This window comes from Eurytemora carolleeae, unplaced genomic scaffold (genome assembly GCF_000591075.1).
Source record: "Eurytemora carolleeae unplaced genomic scaffold, Eaff_2.0 scaffold566, whole genome shotgun sequence".
Taxonomy (NCBI): Eukaryota; Metazoa; Arthropoda; class Copepoda; order Calanoida; family Temoridae; genus Eurytemora; species Eurytemora carolleeae.
In genome coordinates this window covers 126044-144274 of record NW_019396457.1, presented here as the reverse complement: position 1 = coordinate 144274, position 18231 = coordinate 126044, and the positions used below count along the sequence as shown (strand labels likewise).

General features: G+C 34.6%; 4 protein-coding genes across 6 annotated transcripts; 1 reads left to right on the top strand and 3 right to left on the bottom strand.

Moving 5' to 3' along the window:
• Nucleotides 1-519: 519 nt before the first annotated feature.
• Nucleotides 520-2054, bottom strand: LOC111703635 (zinc finger protein 271). The gene is made up of 2 exons (XM_023475638.1): nt 1833-2054; nt 520-1722 (listed from the first exon to the last, which is right to left on the bottom strand). Exons 1-2 carry the CDS (start codon nt 2050-2052, stop codon nt 1076-1078), a joined length of 867 nt encoding a protein of 288 aa, XP_023331406.1. The 5' UTR covers nt 2053-2054; the 3' UTR covers nt 520-1075.
• Nucleotides 2055-3587: 1533 nt separating this feature from the next.
• On the bottom strand, nt 3588-9307 carry LOC111703633 (RE1-silencing transcription factor). The gene is made up of 2 exons (XM_023475636.1): nt 8950-9307; nt 3588-4596 (listed from the first exon to the last, which is right to left on the bottom strand). Exons 1-2 carry the CDS (start codon nt 9224-9226, stop codon nt 4214-4216), a joined length of 660 nt encoding a protein of 219 aa, XP_023331404.1. The 5' UTR covers nt 9227-9307; the 3' UTR covers nt 3588-4213.
• On the top strand, nt 5387-7923 carry LOC111703634 (uncharacterized). The gene is made up of 2 exons (XM_023475637.1): nt 5387-5833; nt 7319-7923. The coding sequence occupies exons 1-2, from the start codon at nt 5722-5724 to the stop codon at nt 7729-7731; spliced, it is 525 nt and encodes a 174-aa protein (XP_023331405.1). The 5' UTR covers nt 5387-5721; the 3' UTR covers nt 7732-7923.
• A 3067-nt stretch (nt 9308-12374) lies between the features above and the next one.
• LOC111703632 (ribosome biogenesis protein TSR3 homolog) lies at nt 12375-18024 on the bottom strand. Of its 3 annotated transcripts, none has more exons than XM_023475633.1 (8): nt 17793-17931; nt 16453-16545; nt 16011-16065; nt 15227-15312; nt 14681-14799; nt 13565-13639; nt 12874-12992; nt 12375-12440 (listed from the first exon to the last, which is right to left on the bottom strand). In XM_023475633.1, exons 1-8 carry the CDS (start codon nt 17820-17822, stop codon nt 12394-12396), a joined length of 624 nt encoding a protein of 207 aa, XP_023331401.1. In that variant the 5' UTR covers nt 17823-17931; the 3' UTR covers nt 12375-12393. The 3 variants fall into 3 exon arrangements, with proteins under 3 accessions (XP_023331401.1, XP_023331400.1, XP_023331402.1); XM_023475632.1 differs by having other exon boundaries at nt 15996-16065; nt 17793-17929; XM_023475634.1 differs by lacking the exons at nt 12375-12440; nt 12874-12992; nt 13565-13639; nt 14681-14799; nt 15227-15312 and adding an exon at nt 15360-15760 and having other exon boundaries at nt 15996-16065; nt 17793-18024.
• Between the last annotated feature and the right edge of the window lie 207 nt (nt 18025-18231).

The following is an 18231-nucleotide window of genomic DNA, read 5'->3' as shown; positions in this document are numbered from 1 at the left end:
TCGCTCACTAGGAAATTACCAATCTTTTTTTGTTGAAAATAGTTGACATCTAGGTAATTGACAGGAGGGCCGCGCCGGGTGGGGGGTCCAACAATTTTGTACATGACCACTTTTTTGGTAATTTCATAGTATACGATTTTTGGACCNAATGGTAACTTTGTCTTCTTCCTTTATATAAACAGTACACATATCTTCTACAGGAGATATTTCTTCTTTAATGGCAACTTTGTCTTCTTCTAACTCCATGTTTACTCCTTCCAATGGGGTTCCATCCATTTTAATATAAGCCTTTATCTATTAAAACAAAATTAGTATTATTATACAAAAATAATAGAATATTATTTTTATAAAATACTAAAAAATATACGCAAAAATACATTCTGAGATTTATTCATATAGTTGAAATATTTAAAAAATCATAATTTCACATTCTAATTTAAAAATAATTCGAATATATTACAAAATTATAATTTCAAAAATTTAATTTTCAGAAAAACGAGTTTATAGTACTTTGGCTGAGAAATACAATTAAAAGATATCAGTTTTTTCAATTTTAAGAAGAATTATAATCTGATTAAAAAAAGGTTAATAATATGACGAACCTTACAATCTAGGGTAATCAAAAATTAAAATAAATATTGTTTTCACAAATTCAAATTTTTCAAATAATTCGTGGATATCAAATCTGAAATTAATGATCATAAAATCAATTAATTCTTTTTTTATTAAACAAAATTTAAAAACAATATCTAAAATATAATTTATATTCCGTATACCAGAACTTTAATCTTACAAGAAAAGGATTACCATAATAAGTATTTCTTGTTATGACATTATAAAAAGGGAGGGTCAGTAAACAATTAATCTTCACATGGAGATAATCTTCAAGTTTAAATATAATGTTAATTCTTCAAATCAGGGTTTTATATGTCATAAGTATAAGTCATATGTGTATATTAAGAGTGTATGATCTTGTACGGTATATTTGCGTAGATTACATTGATTCCTAACTCCTTGCTTACTCTTCAGAAGCTTTCTAAGATCACTAATTCAAATTTCAGTTTTATTTGAAATGTTAATTAATGTGTACAGTGAGATCTCCTACTGTTGTTGCAGCGTATTCACATAGATCACAATGATATTCCTTAGCACAAGGAATTCTTACTCTCGCATGTATACTCTGTATGTGTGTTTTAAGGTTCCCTGGCTGTGCTGCAGAGTATTCACACTGATTACAAGGATACCTAACTCCCTTATGTATACTCTGTATGTGCTTCTTAAGATCAGATGCTCGTTTGGTAGAGTATTCACACTGATAACAAGGATACCTAACTCCCTCATGAATACTCTGTATGTGCTTCTTAAGATCAGATGCTCGTTTGACAGAGTATTCACACTGAATACAAGAATATTTTACTTCCTCATGGATACTCTGTATGTGCCTCTTAAGATGAGATGCTCGTTTGGCAGAGTATTCACACTTATTACAAGGATACCTAACTCCCTCATGTATACTCTGCATGTGCTTCTTAAGACGAGATGCTCGTTTGGCAGAGTATTCACACTTATTACAAGGATACCCAACTCCCTCATGTATACTCTGTATGTGTATCTTAAGGTTTCCTCGATTTGCTGCTCTGTATTCGCACTGAGAACAGGTATATCTTACTCCATCATGTTTCCTCTTCTTATTCCTTAGGTGAAGTGGATCCTCAATTTCATCTAAAAATACTTACATCAATCTAAAAATGCTGACAAAAAATTCATATTTGGATATTTATTTGTTAACAAGATTTTCTCTTTTCTTATTTTTTTTTAAATCTAAAATTTACCTTTCGTTTCTGTATTTTCCATCTTCGTATCTTCTTCTTTTCTATAAACAGTGCACATGTCTTCTACAGTAGAGGTTTCTTCTTTAATGGTAATATTTTCCATCTTAGTATCTTCTTCCTTTATATAAACAGTGCACATGTCTTCTACAGTAGACGTTTCTTCTTTAATGATAACATTTTCCATCTTAGTATCTTCTTCCTTTATATAAACAGTGCACATGTCTTCTAGGTTTCTTCTTTAATAGTAATATTTTCCATCTTTAAGTCTTCTTCCTTAATATAAACAGTACACATGTCTTCTACAGTAGAGGTTTCTTCTTTAATAGTAATATTTTCCATCTTTAAGTCTTCTTCCTTTATATAAACAGTGCACATGTCTTCTACAGTAGAGGTTCCTTGTTTAATGGTAATATTTTCCATCTTTGTATCTTCTTCCTTTATATAATCTGAACACAATTCGTCTACAGAAGATATTTCTTCTTTTAGGCAACTTTGGGTACTTCTAACGCCATCTTTACTTCTTTCAACGATGTTCATTTGCTGTTCAAGCCATTCTATAAAAAGTTTTTATCTATGATAAATAAATTTCTATTACTATTAAACAACTAAAATCTTTTAAAATGACAGAATTATATTTTGATACTATATACAAAATATTCTACATATTCAAAGGAAATGAGTCTTTGCCACAAACCCTGCTTTTCTAAATCCTATATCTTTGGATTCCAATGTCGTAGACCTTAGATATTTCAAACTATGAATTCTGTTAGATCAAATAATATAAGTTTGAAATATCAAAGATTTACGACATTGGGTTCTAAAGATATAAGGATTATAAAATCAGAGTTTGTGGCAAAGACTCAATTCCTTTAAAATCAATTCAGATACAAATAATAATTTTTAACAGTATAACTTTGAGAACAAGAGTTTATGATGACTTTGAGATTTACAATTAAACAAGATCAAGTGTTTGAACTTTCAGGAAATACTGACTTTACATTTAAATTTAAATATACAAGAATACATTACTTGGATAAAATATAAAAAAAGACTTTAAAAGTCAATTATCCGACTACAATTTATAGCGATCAAATATGGAAGAAAACGTTTTTACAATTAAAAAAAATCAAAACAATGTAACTTTGAGAACATGAGTTTGAAGCATAATAAGAATTTTAATTCAAAGAGATCTCATTTTTCAATTTTCCAGAAATATTGATTTCAAATTCAAATAAAAAAATTAAGATTTTTTTTCTCCTTCCAACGATTTTCAATTTTTGTTCAAGCCATTCTATAAAAGGATTTTTTTTATCTATGATAAAAAATTACTATTATTAAACAAAACAACTAAAATCTACACAATAGTTTTGTTTTAAACAATACAGACTGAGATGTCAATCATCTAAATAACTATAAATTATACAAACCAAATATAAAAAATATCTTTACATATTCTAATTTAAAATTCCATCACATATCAATAATAATTTTGAACAGTATATCTTTGATAACAAGAGTTTATACTATAGCTGAGAATTATAATTTCACAGTGTTTCAAGTTTAAGAAAATTTATCTATGTTAAAAAATTACATTTTCTGAACAAGACAATTAAAATATACAAAAATACAGTATATATACTGTATATATACTATATATTTTAATAAAGTATACAAAAATATGACTTTAATGTTAATTATCCACCTGCATTTTATAACAATCAAATATGGAAATGTACGTTTTTACAATATAAAAAGAGTACGGTGTTATCATATAATAATAATTTAAACCAATATAACGTTGAGAACATGAGTTAAAAACATTACTAAGAATTATAATTCTAAAAGATCCAATTTTTTAATTTTCCGGAACTATTTATTTCACATTCAAATAATATAGAAATCAAGGATATTTAAAATTTAATGTGATCAAAAATAAAAAAAATAAGGTTTTAATCATACTCTTGTATGTGTCTCTTAAGATTTCCGTCGTTTGTTGCAGAAAATCCCCACTGATTACATGGATACATAGCTTCCTAATGTATACTCTTTATGTAAATTTTAAGAATTCCTGGCAGTGTTCCAGAGTATTCACACTGATTACATGGATACCTAGTTTCCTAATGTAAACGCTGTATATGTCTCTTTCGACTTCCTGCGGTTGTTGCAGAGTATTCACACTGATTACAAGGATACCTTACTCCCTGATGTATACTCTGTATGTGTATTTTAAGACTTCCTGGCTGTGTTTCAGAGTATTCACACTGAGTACATGCAAACCTTACTTCCTTATGAATGCTCTGTATGGGTATCTTTAGATTTCGAACGTTGATGCTTGCTTACTCTTAAGAAGCTGTCTAAAATTACTAATTCAACTTTCAGATTTATTTAAAATGTTGATTAATATGTACAGTGAGATTCCCAACTGTTGTTGCACCGTATTCACATAAATCACATTGAAATCTACTATGTTGAATGCTAATATGTTTTCTGAGAAGATATGCTTTGGTGGTAGTGTATCTGCACTGAGTACATGGAAATCTAACTCCCTCGTGCATTCTCTGTATGTGCTTCTTAAGATCAGATGCTTGTTTGGCAGAGTATTCACAGTGATTACAAGGATACCTTACTCCCTCATGTATGCTCTGTATGTGCCTCTTAAGGTTTCCTTGGTTTGTTGCACTGTATTCGCACCGAGAACAGGGATATCTTACTCCATCATGTTTCCTCTTCTTGGTCCTTAGTTGAAGTGGATCCTCAATTTCATCTAAAAATACTTACATTAGGCTCAGTTTCATTTGCCATAATATTTTTGCCATAATTAATAGGAACTTTTAAAGGTAAAATCCTAATTGATCAGGTGGACCTAGAGAAAGCACAAAACGAAGACAGTGCTCTACTGATGGTAAAATCTTGGTTCAACTTAAACACAGGTAAAATTGATGAAAAGAAAATTGACACTTCAGTTTTCGACGAAGTACATGAGGATGTACTGCAACTCTACAAGGTAAGAAAACAACTCAGGTTAACCGACGCGAATACAACAAGCTCTACCAGGTTAGTATATCTTCTTGAAAACGAATTTGACTCAAACCCTCGGATAAGAATTGTCATCCCCCCCTCGCACAGGTACCAAGCTCTACTAGCTGTACATGTTCGTGAACATTGGGGTGTACAGCGTACTACGCAACAGGTAAAAGAACATTTTTTTCTGGCCAGGATGGAGAGCTGACACAGCAGAATTTGTAACAGAGTGCCCTGGCTGTCTACACAGAGAACAGGTGAACCTGAAGCAGGTAGATCCATACGATGGATGAGTAATCAACGTAAATGAAGTAATTTGCGTTGATCTGGTAGGTCCTATCACAATTTCAAGCAATAAAAACAAATATATTTTGACAATAATGGACCAATTTTCTAGATATGTTGCAGCAGTGCCTCTGCCAGACAAATCAGCTCGGTCTGTTGTGAACGCGATCATGACAAACTGGATTAGCCTGTATGGAGCACCTGCAACAATTAGGATGGATCAAGGAAAAGAATTTGATAACAGCCTGTTAAAAAATCTTCTCAATGCTTTGGATGTTAATATTAAAATTGGTTTTAGCCACAATCATCAGTCCAACCCTGTTGAGAGATTTCATAGAACTTTGTGGGCACTTTTGAAAGCAAAGAGGGCAAATGGGGAAAATGACTGGGAAAAATCCCTCCCAACCTTAATTTTAGCTTACAATGCAACTCAACATTTTTCCACTAATTCGTCCCCCGCCAGAATTTTTCTCGGAAGAGAACTAAAAATCTTCCTCATTTGTCTTTGTTGCCAAAATTTGTTCAAAATGATAACCCCTCCCCCCACTCCGTTGAAGAACAATTAGATTACATCCTTGATCTAATGAGAGCTTCAGACAATGTAAGAATACGGAGGCAGTTTAGGTCTTATGAAAAACCCCAGGACGAGATTTGTGTAGGAGATCGTGTGTATTGTGCGGCCCTCCCTCCACAAGGTAACTCAAGGAAACTGCAGCTAAGCTGGAGCGGCCCAGTGTTGGTTACAGAGATCATAAATAATGCGTTGGTCAGGGTCAAGGAATATGATGTGAAGAATCCTCGGACCTACGTAGCACACCGTTCAAAAGTCCGCCTCGCCAAGAAACTAGGACAGAAAGATGTGGACCCACTTTTCAAGCTTCCTAGACTACCTGCTGAAGCTATCAGAGATCTAGCAGATGAACTGTCAGAATTTGAGCTACCTGCGAGACAACTCGATGCTGAAATAATTGACGAATTTCATTTGTCACCGGGGGAAGGATCGTCGCAGCAGCATCTCGTCAAGCCCCCCTGTTATTCCTCAAGACTTCTCAGGTTCAAGCATTGCAGCAAGCTCAGAGAACAGCGAAGACGGCCTCTTCCAATCTTTTATACAGTCACCAGGCTCAGCTCGGTCTAACAGCAGCGACCGGGAGCAATTGTTCCAGAACCATTTTCACGCAGAGGACGAACCACGGGATGAAAGGCTGCAGGAAGCACTAACAGATGATGAAGAAGTAACAGGGTCGGCAGCCAATCTAATCCCAGAACCAGAGCCAGTCAAAACTCCGGAACCAAGAAGATCAGAAGCAGAAACTAACAGTGAACCAGAAAGGAGAGAAGATGAACCTACAAGAATAAACACCCCTACCGGAGAACAAGGGGAACAGGAAACCAGAGGTGGAGAGGAAATAACAGAAGGAATAAATACCCCCCTTCGTCAGGTTGATGAAGCAGCAAACTCTACTACCAATGATGAAGAACTAAGGCCGTTAGTTGGCAGCACCACTACTGAAGATACCAGGAGAAGATCCAGCAGGAGATCAATCCCTACAGATAGATACAGCGCGGAGTTCAAACTACCGGCAAACCCCAGATCCAAGAAAGGAACAAGATCGTCAATAGCCCCATCCTTGAAGTCACTGAAAGCAGCGCTCAAGAAGAGCTGGGCACAGAGGCCAGATTTTACAGCACCACTGAGAAGAAGGAGCAGATCAAGAGAGAGCTCTAACTCCATCAGGACAAGAGCTGCATCCCTAGAGAGGGTGCAGACAGGGAGTATTAAAAGTAGTGGTAGCATAAGAAGTAGTGTCAGGACTAGGTATAAAGTAGCAGATCAAAGTAGTTATGTGCAAGGAGCAGATGAAAGTAGTTGGAGTGACACAGAGGATGAAGCAGGTAGAGGTTGCAATAAAGTTAAGGAAGGAATTAATACAATTTCAGGTCAAAAATCTAGAATTGCAAAAGTGAAAAATTCTGTAACACTTCACCCTGGGCAAGGGGCATGGGTTTATTTAGAAGAAAATCCAGGACAAGTCAATGGGGATGAATTCATTTTTCCAATCTTGTTTAACACTATTGTTGAGAAAAATCTTTTTGCTTCTAAATTTTCCCCCAGGGCAGGAGTGTTACGTTCACCTGCAATCTACATGATTAACCATAATAATGATATCTTTGTTCAGGTGAAGAAGGGAGAGAGCGTGGGGAGGTTGATCAGCCTAATGGTGAAGTGCGAGAGCAGGCGGACCAGCACCAGAGAAGGGGGAGTACGAGAGTAAACCAGTTGCTCTTCGTGGGCATGCTGGCAGTACTAGTAGGGCAGGCCAGCGCGGAGGAAATCCCCTCAGGGATAACCCCGGACAGCATAGGAGGTTTCAGTAAACCGAAGTTCTCGGAAATAGAGATAGAGTGGAGTTTGCAAGGAGGCTATGGTTATTTTGTTTCGACAACCGTAGCTCCAACCCTGCACGTCCTCAGTCAAGCTATGGATGGGGCCGGAGCAGTTGAAGCTCTTACCTTCACTTGCTGGGTAGTAAGAACATTATTTCGAATCAGCAAGACTGGCTATATTAACTCGAGAATGGAGCACGGGTAGTTCTCCGCTAAACCTCACATCCTGGAGAAGGATGGATAAAAGACGCTTCAAGAGTGCAATAGTTTCATCTTATCCTGAGAAAGTGATCGACAAGGTGGCTGATCATAAAAGATCAAGGAGGGGATGTAATAATGGGTGATTTTGTTGATCTTTTACGATCAGCGATTCAAGGATTTTTTAGATTGCTGAGATCATAGCTACCTAGGGGTATCATGCCCCCCCCCCTTCTACCCTTCGGATGGACTTTTGAATCCTATTTTGAATCCTAACGGATTTATTCGAGTTTGCACGTGAATTCTATAAATAACCCAAGCCACGCCGATAACCGAAACCACGCCAATTGTTCCGTTATTCCAGAGGCCCGGGCGCTGGTGGGATGGCCAACCAGCTCCCGGGGAACTAGGGTTAAGCTCTAGGTAAGGGTGGAGCGAAACTCGGGGAAAAATGGCAGTTGAAGACCAGCTCCCTAGTTAATAGGTTCCCCTGGAGATCTCCCATCACTCTGAATCATACTCAATTCATGCAACTCAATTCGTATAGTATTTTCCATTAGTTTTTGTATCTTTGTAAATAATAATAAATTGTAAGAAAAACCGACTCGTCGAATATTCAATCAAATAAGTAGTTGCATTGATTCATTTTTCTTTCATATGCAATACTAACTAAGCACTAACGAAGTACATTTTAACCGAACATTTCCAATATTGCAGACGAGGCATTGGCTACATAGGTGTAGTTGTTGCTGTCTCAAACCATTGGTTTACCCTTACTTGTGGTCTCAAAGGTCACCAAAGGGTCCTCCATTATGAGAAAATATGGAGCTGAACTTGTGTCAACTGTTCTGTTTTAAAACAATGAGATATCTAAAGTTTGGAATTTTCAAGGGAAAATTTCCCGCATTTGCAACAAAAAAGACAGATTCACATCTTTTTAGAAATTAGAAAATTATGACCAAAGTTATTATAGCAAGTGTAATTATGGCAAGTGTAACCATTATGGCAAGTGTAACTTATGACAAGTGTGACTTATGGCAAGTGTAACTTATGGCAAATGTTACTTATGGCAAAAGTATTATGTCAAGTGTAATTATGGCAAAAATATTATGGCAAATGAAACTGAGCTATATTAATCTAAAAATACTGACAAAAAATCATAACTTGATATTTATTTGTTAATCAGATTTTCTCCATTCTTATTTTTTTAAATCTAAATATTAACCTTTTGTTTCTGTACTTTCCATCTTTAAGTCTTCTTCCTTTATATAAACAGTGCACATGTCTTCTACAGTAGAGGTTTCTTCTTTAATGGTATTATTTTCCATTTTTAAGTCTTCTTCCTTTATATAATCAGTGCACATGTTTTCTACAGTAGAGGATTCTTCTTTAATGGCAATATTTTCCATCTTGGTATCTTCTTCCTTTATATAAACAGAACACAATTCGTCTGCAGAAGATATTTCTTCTTTAATGGCAACTTTGGGTACTTCTAACGCCATCTTTACTCCTTCCAACGATATTCATTTGCTGTTCAAGCCATTTTATGAAAAGTTTTTATCTATGATAAAGAAATTACTATTATTAAACAAAAAAACTAAAATCTTTTAAAATGACAGAATATTATTTTGATAGTTTCTATACAATATTTTTGTTTTAAACAATACAGTCTGAGATGTCAATTATCTAACTGATTATAATATATAAGTCGAATATAAAAAATACTTTAATGTCAATTATCCGACTACAATTTATATCGATCAAATATGAAAAAATAAGTTTTCTTCAACTTAAAAAGAGTACTGTGTTATCACATGATAATAATTTTAAACAGTATTTACAGTGGTTGTTGGGTATCCACACATGGAAATCTAACTCCCTCTTGTTTACTCTCTGTATGTGTATTGTGTAGACTGCTTACAGCTGTTGCTGAGTATTTACACTATGTACAAGGACACCTAGCGTCCTCATGCATACTCTCCTCCGGCTCTTTTATCACTGCGGTAAAGAACTTCCGATAATAAACCGCGCAAAATTTTTAATTAAAAATTATCATAAAACATTAAACAATAAACATTTACTAGCTAGAGGTTTGAAGCGGTCATGAGCCACCACTATTAGCCCTTCCGGGCCACATATTAGTTTTTTTCTCTTCCGGCAGCCGTGAACCACCACCATTTAAACCTTCCGTGCCACCACATTTGACTCTTCCGGGCAAAACTTCTTGGCTGATTTTCATAAAAAATGGCTTATTTTTGGTGAGCAATATCATTATTAAAAATGACGCACCATAAAATACAGTTAAGTTTTGAAGGGTACCCTTGTGTGAAAATGTGCTGTGTTAAGCGGGAATTGCTAAAAAAAACTTTTTTTGGATAAAATTTCATTGTAATGCAGTTTAATCCTTTCCCTGCTGGGTACTTAAAAGGCAAGATACGCTGGGGGGGGGGGGAGGTCAATTTGACCACCCCCTCTAAATTCCATTCATCCAATCATGACAAATGATACAGCATTGGAAAGCTCTTGTGCTCTACATTTGGAATCTGCAATTTTTTTTGGCAAATTTGCAAAACTAGGTTTTTTTTTGCAAAATCAAGTTTTTTAGTACAAATTTTTTAAAATAAAAATTGTCCAAAATATGATAAAATTTACATTTTTGAAAAGCCACTCACCATTCTATTTCAAATATGCAAAAATGTTTGCAAAACTTTAAAGAAAATGATGTTTAATTAAGAAAAACTAAAAATGTACAGATTTTCTTTGATGGGTTTAGTTTGTTACAGGAAAAAGTAGTCATTCAGGCAGTAGCAGTGTGCCTGAGGACTCAGGCAGTTAGTATAAAAGCCCGGTTTTAGGCCTAGGGAAGTCTTTGGGTATTTAGGAAAAGTCAGAAAATTTTAACAGCCTCAGAGTCAGACCAATACTTTTTGAGTCATGTAAAAAAGGTCAAATTGAAGGGGGGGGGGCCCCCAGCAGAAATACGGTTAATATTTCAACACACAATATATTGATCTTATGTAGAATTGAATAAATGGTTTGAGTTGTGCTTTTTTTGCGTGACACGGCTGGATTTTTGAAAATCACACTTTAAAGGCCCTAAATATACCGTTTTAAAAAGTAGTTTTGCCCGGAAGAGCCATATGTGGGGAAATAGTGGTGGCTCATGGCTGCTGGAAGACAAAAAAGCTAATTTATTTGGCAATGAAGGGGAAATATTGGTGGCTCATGGCCGCCTGCCTTCCCCCACTCGTTCAATAGCTATAGTATATAGGAAGGGGGGAGGGGGGCTAATAGGCCCCACCTTAACAAGGGGGGGAGAGGCCCTATACTGATTACGCCTCTGTTCCTGAGCTGTTCAAATATGTCGCAGTACAATGTAAACAAATCCTAAGTTACTTTTGTTATTGTTTACAATAAAACTATTTCCTGGGCTCTCCTATTTCATATGTCAGTGTCTACTCTATTGTGACAAACTCTAATTCCTTTGTTATTGTTGACAATAAAAGCAGTTCCTGAGCTGTCAACTAAAGTGAGAAAATTTCGTTTTCCTCGTTTTATTTGGCACTCGTGACGTCGTGTATAATTGGTCAATTTCTCTGTGCCCCTGCCACATGTTTTTCTTGATAATCTATTTGACAAACTCTAATTCCATCTGTTATTGTTTACAACAAAAACCAGTTCCTGAGCTGTCCTATATATGTCAGTGTTCACTGTAAACAATTAAATGTCCCCAATTAAATCTTTTTCTCCTTGAATTGCATAGTTTCTGTAGAAACAAAAACAAATATATTTTATAAAAGTTTTTCTATGTATTTTCTTTACTAGTTTCTCCTTTTTCTTTTTCTTTTTCTTTTTCTTTTTCTTCTTCTCCTTTTTCTCCTTTTCCTTCTTCTTCTTCTCCTTTTCCTCCTTCCTCATCTTCTTCCTCTTCGTCTGAATAATCCGAGTAAGATGGAGGAAGATCAACTTCTTCTTTACCCTTCCTCTGAATCTAAAAAAATAATGAAAATTTGAGGTAAGCTGTTGTTTTATAAAATTCCTACAAAGGTATTGTTATTACGACTAGATGGTGTAATCCTTTTATATTTGAAGCTTAGCTTATTAAATGTAACAGAATTCATTGTTTTAATGACTTTGGGTTGCAAAGATATATGGATGAGAAAATCAGAGTTTGTGGCAACCGCAAATATTTGTCTAACCATGAATTGAAAACAAAAAATGAAAAAAACGACCTTGTTTTATTAATGATGTTTAATTTGAATAAATGCATTTTCATTTTTTAAATGTTGCTTTCAAGTTTAAAGCCTTTTGCTTATCAAAACAGAATTAAGACATTTTTGATGAATAAGTTTCACTTATGCTAAAAACTGCTACTGCATTATTCAGATTTCTCTGATTCAGGGGGGGGGGGGGCTGATCCACCATAGCACCCCCTGAGTATGCACCTGAATCTGCTTTTATACTTATTTCTTGAATTTAAACCGAAATTAAACAATACTGAAGATAAATCTCAGAAAATAATATTTTTGTCCCAAATGTCAGTGAAAATGTTAGATTAAAATTAGGATTTTAACACACAGTTCAATGAACACAATGAGNAGAAGCGATCAAAAGCGCTTTTTTATCGCATTAAGCCTATACCCCCTTTCATTTTTCGCGAACACTCCCTTTAAGAGTTAAACTTCTTGAGGTACAGCTCTGCTACTTTCTTGTACCCTGAACATCAAGGCTTAAAAACATATGTAAATATCAAAAAGAATTACTCCCTCCACCAGGTTTTTCATATTTGGACTATAAACGCAATTCTGCAATGTAACTCTCTGTTCAAAGTAAAAAAAAATTTATTTTCAAAAAGGGGAGATTTAAAGATTTTCTACAAAATATATACCCCTAGTTATCCGTTTGCATCAAATTAGATCAAATCAAATCAAATCAAATCAAATCAAATCAAATCAAATCAAATCAAATCAAATCAAATCAAATCAAATCAAATCAAATCAAATCAAATCATTGATTATAGGCCACAACATTAATTTATAACATACATTTAAAAATAAAAAACAAATATACATTTTTAATGTGGCCGGGGATCTAAACTAGCCCAAACTGTTTTCATATGTTCAAATGTTCCATTTAGAAAGCAACTGACCTGTAATATAAAAAGCAGCAGCTAAAGCTTCTACACAATTTAGTTTACAAGGTTTCCCATAATTAACTTGATTAGCAGCTACTAGGTAGGGAAGCAGCCGAGGGTGGGAGCTTTTCATCCTGGTGTCAAAACAGAAATAGAATATTTTTTCGTAAATGCTTAGGATCCAGCTCATGAATGTTTTTTTTTAATATTTTGCTAAGTTCTTTGACAGAAATAAAATTTGTCCAGGTCTGGATCTAAGCAGCAAATGTAGGGGTATGTAAATTAAAGACCTAAAAAGTGTATTAGAAAATTGGTTGGGGAAAATGAAAAAGAAAGTTGTAGGCTCAAAATTCTTCTCGATACAAATGTAAAAANATTTTGAACAAATATACAAACTTAATATTTTTTATATATTTTTCTTTTCATTTTTAATGATTTCTTTTTAGTCTCTAGTACGTTTCAAACTCATCAGAAATATTAATTTGTGCAATCTTTAAAATTTCAACGAAAAAAGCGGCTTTATCTTTTAAATATAAAACAGTATCATGAAATTTTGATAATACAAAAAAAATTTTACACATAATTTTTGTGGTCGTTAAATATGTTTTACATTTCATTACATGATAAAAAAAACTCGACGTGTTATTAAATTTTTCGAAATATTTCTATTTTTAAGAAGATATAGTCTCTATTTATGTTTCTATCCCTATTGAATGGAGTTTCATCTATCCTGGCCCAACTGCAATCTATTACAGATACACCGTGCTGAACAACAATGTCCCTAAATATTAAAAATAAAAATTAGAGAGTAATGGCACTATCATGAGTAAAAAACAGTGCTTAGAATCCGGATCGCAACATTTTGGCTTCCTGGATCCGGATCCGGAAAAATATGCGGATCCACGGATCTGGATCCAAACATAACTCTTTTGCGTAAAAAACATTTTTTTCTATTGCGGATCCAGGATCCAGATCCGAATTCGCATCCGCATCAAAATTAAATGGATCCTATGCACTAAAAAAACGCAGCTTATTATCATGATCCAACAAATCTTCTTTATGTGTTTATATTTGAATTATTCTCAGGGCTCACGCATGAATATATATTTATTTATATATTATAAGAGAATTTCCGACTATTGTCTTGATATTCATAAGTATACAGACAGGGTTACCCACAAAGGACCAGACTTCAGATACGAGTGTACGGAATTTGTACTCTCCGTTTCCTTATATTCATAATTCCTTTGCAGCAACTATAAACTTTTTGTTTTTTTTGTCAATTCATTAAATAAGCCATTAGATAACTAAACCTCAGGCAGAATACATATAAACTTTAGGATTGGCAATTTTAAGAGTTTCCGGTCGTCTTTACAATCTTATCTTTTGTGGGTAACCCTGTATATTACATTAATATGTGGATAAACTTATAATCAATATTTACGAAAAACTGTTCCTTCAAATATTAAAATAAAGGACCTTTTTCTTTTATTGATTTTTTTGTTGTTTTTACTTTGTTTGATTAGATATTTGTTTTATGCCATGTTTTATGTATCTATATATTAAAACAAGACATTCGTATATATATATGTTGCCTATATATATTTATGTTGCCTATAGCCAGCCAAACGGCTGGAGCGATTGGGTAGAATTTTTTAGTGGACACTCATAGGGGTGTTATAGACTATAAAAAATTCTATTTTTTTTTCCACGGGTAACGCCGGGCCCTTCAGCTAATATCATAAAAGAGTGATTTAAATTTAAAGGAAATAGATCTTATATTGTAAAAACTAATTTTAAATTGACCCCTTTCAAATCTAACCTGTCAGCTGGCGAAACACAATGTTTTCCCATCGGCGACAGACAGAGTCCGGAAAACCGCTGCCCAAGCCGAAGTTCAGAAATCATTCCTAACCTTGCCAGTTTTCTTCCAGAACACCTCTTTTGAACAATTGTTAAGTAAATTATTATTGCAGTCTAACACGTCTCGGTTATTAAAGTATATAGAAATCCGCGAAACTTTTCCGGAGAAACCATGTAATTTTTTTAAAAGAAGTTTTTTCCCGACAATTTGTTTACGTGGAGCGCCCAACAAGCTTTGAGGCTATAAATTTGGGGAAAACACCAATCGAAATCAAATTGTTCAATTCTTTTTTGTTTTTCTTATGTGCTTACCGCTCAGGTTCTTTTAAAATTACGATGACAACGACGTGGGGCTGGGAAGGAATTAAGCTAAAAAGGTAAAAACGGAAAAGATTAATATTTTTAACAATTTCCCTAGGATCACAGTGGTTTAAATCCATCAATATTTTTAACAATTTCCCTAGGATCACAGTGGTTTAAATCCATCAATATTTTTAACAATTTCCTTTGGATCACAGTGGTTTAAATCCCACATTGCAACAGGAAACGGAACTTGTATTTCATCTTCTTCCTCGTTCTCCTCGCTGCTTTCTGGAAGAGTTTATTCAATTCGTTTATATAAAGAAAATTTGAATAATCCAGGGAAATATATTTCATAGAATTCCCCCCCCCCCGTCCTCTTGGAGGAACTGATTTACTCCCCTGTCCTCCTGGAGGGACTGATTTACTCCCAAGTCCTCCTGGAGGGACTGATTTACTCCCCGGTCCTCTTGGAGGGACTGATTTACTCCCCGGTCCTCCTGGAGGGACTGATTTACTCCCCGGTCCTCTTGAAGGGACTGATTTACTCCCTGGTCCTCCTGGAGGGACTGATTTACTCCCCGGTCCTCTTGGAGGGACTGATTTAATCCCCGGTCCTCTTGGAGGGACTGATTTACTCCCCGGTCCTCTTGGAGGAACTGATTTATTCCCTGGTCCTCTTGGAGGGACTGATTTACTCCCTGGTCCTCTTGGAGGGACTGATTTACTCCCCGGTCCTCTTGGAGAGACTGATTTTCATTGAATAATACATATTGAAGTCCCACCTCCCTCTTTTAAAAATTACAATCCCGATGAAGTGAAAAAAACCTCTAAAATATTGAAGAGATGTTTTTAAAAGACTATAAGAATTTTCTTTCGATAATATACCTTTAAAAAAAAAAAAATGCGATCTCTCACCCCAACCCAAATTTAACCACATTGTTTCAAAATCAAAGTAAAAATTATCTCTTTTCCTGTCGATCCCGTACCTTCTGATCCTTCTGAACCTTCTGAACCTTCTGCAGTTTCATCTTCACTATCATCCTAGAGAAATAAATAAATAAAAATGGTGATAAACACTAAAAATTGCAAAAAAAAATAAAAAATATTTTGTAATAATAAAAAAATATAACTTTAAATTGTTGAACAATTTTACTGGCTCATCTTTCCAATAGATTTCTTATTTTGTTTACCAGTTATGGGTGAAAGCTTTTATTAGCATATAACACTGATATCCGCTGATATCAACGGATTTAAAACAAAAAACAAACAAAAATATCATAATTTTTTTATTTTGACCACTTTTGGAATTGTGACATAAAAAATGATCAAACTAAAAAAAATTTGAATGAATCGGCTTTTTAATGTGTAAATTTTTCTTAACTTATTTCTCTTTTTATATTTAAGAATAAACTAGATCCTGCTCCTTACCTGCTCTGTTAGTTTTAGTTTGCTCAATCCTGCAATATCGGATGAATCCTCTGCTCTTATGTGCTCATCAAACTTCCCTTCTCTTCTACTATTCTACAATAAAAGGTGTTCGTTAGACTATTCCCGCAAACAGTGGAAGAAAGTTCCAAACTGTGATTTGACTCCAAATGTGACAGGTTTTTAACACAAGCACGGATTAGAACTTAAGTCCCTTGCAATATCTGATGAATTCTAAGCTCTAATGTACTCCTTAAATTTCCCTTCTTGTCTTGTATCATACAATAAATACTTTTATTCTCATTAATCCTGCAAACAAGGGGAAGAAAGTTCCAAACCGTGATGTGACAACCTAAGTCCCCTGCGATTTCTAATAAATCCTAAGCTCTAGTGTGCTCGTCAAACTTGTCTGAGGTTCTGCAATAAATAGTTTTAGTTCAATAAATCCTGCAAACCAGGGGAAGAAGGTTCCAAACCGTGATTTGGCTCAAACTAGACACTCAGTGCCCACAGTGCCCACAATGGATAAAGAGTTCATGGGATCGGAATTTTATTTGTGACATTCAGTCGTCATTTCAAAAATGTGGTCTGCCTAATCTGTGCTGTCAATATTATCAGAGAAATTAAGAATTTCGTTCAAAATTCAATTTTTGTGAATTAAACCAAAAGTGTCGAAATCTGAACGAAATTCTTCATATCTCTGCTAATATTGAAAGCACAAAAAAGGCAGACAACATTTTTGAAATGCCCAGATTAGGGATATTTTGTGATTATTAACTCTAGAATGTTTATACTACTACAATTAGATTTACGAATAAATTAAATCAAAGATGTAAGACGACATTCAAGTCGTCTTACTACAATCATGTCTCGTGGGACACCTGTATAATAAATCATCGAAATATACTTCCACTTTGACGAAACAAATTCTTCAGGAAGAGAACTCTGGTCCGTCCTAAAAAACAATTTTTGGACATCCCCCCCCCCGCCCCGTGGCTAGGACAGACTAGGGGGCCGGGCGCAGCGGCCACATGGTCAATTATATCCATGTCTTATATTTAAGATCCATGTACAAAATTGATAGTGGGGGGGGGGGCGGGGTCCAAAAATCGTACTCTAGGAAATTACCAAAGAACATTTTTTTTGCCGATTTTGAATTTTACAGGTTTAAGGATTCTAAAAATAACTATAATAAATATGCCGCCTCCGACTACTTTTGAGAGTACTGAAAATATTCAAGTATGGAAAATGAAAAATAGAACACAGAGTAACGAATCTTTGTATTTATACAATAGACATACTACACACGTTTGTTAAATTTATCATTTAAAAAAACATATTACCTTAAATCCTCCGCGCTTCGGCTTCCCCATTTTAAAATAAATATTTTATCAATTTAGGAATTAACTCTAATTTCAAAACAACTCTCGTGTATTCGTCTGCTAGGATGAATTTCTCCGACTAATGCTAGGATTGGAGGAAACAGAACTGAACTGGTCCCGGGTTCGGTTTCATTGGCTCCAGGTAGCTACAGAGTACAGACAAAAATGATACAGAGTACAAAACTAATGTCTGCTATCTTGTGTGTCTTTAAAAGACTAGCATTTTTAAAATTCTGATCTTTTTTTTCCTGTAAATACGCAGTTTTTACGTTCTAAATATCAAGAGAAAAGTTTCTACGAAATATTTACTTATTCTTGTTCGGTATAAATAAAGTATATCTATTAACTCAATAAAAAGGCATAATATTACAATTACAATTTAATTTACCCATGGTTACAA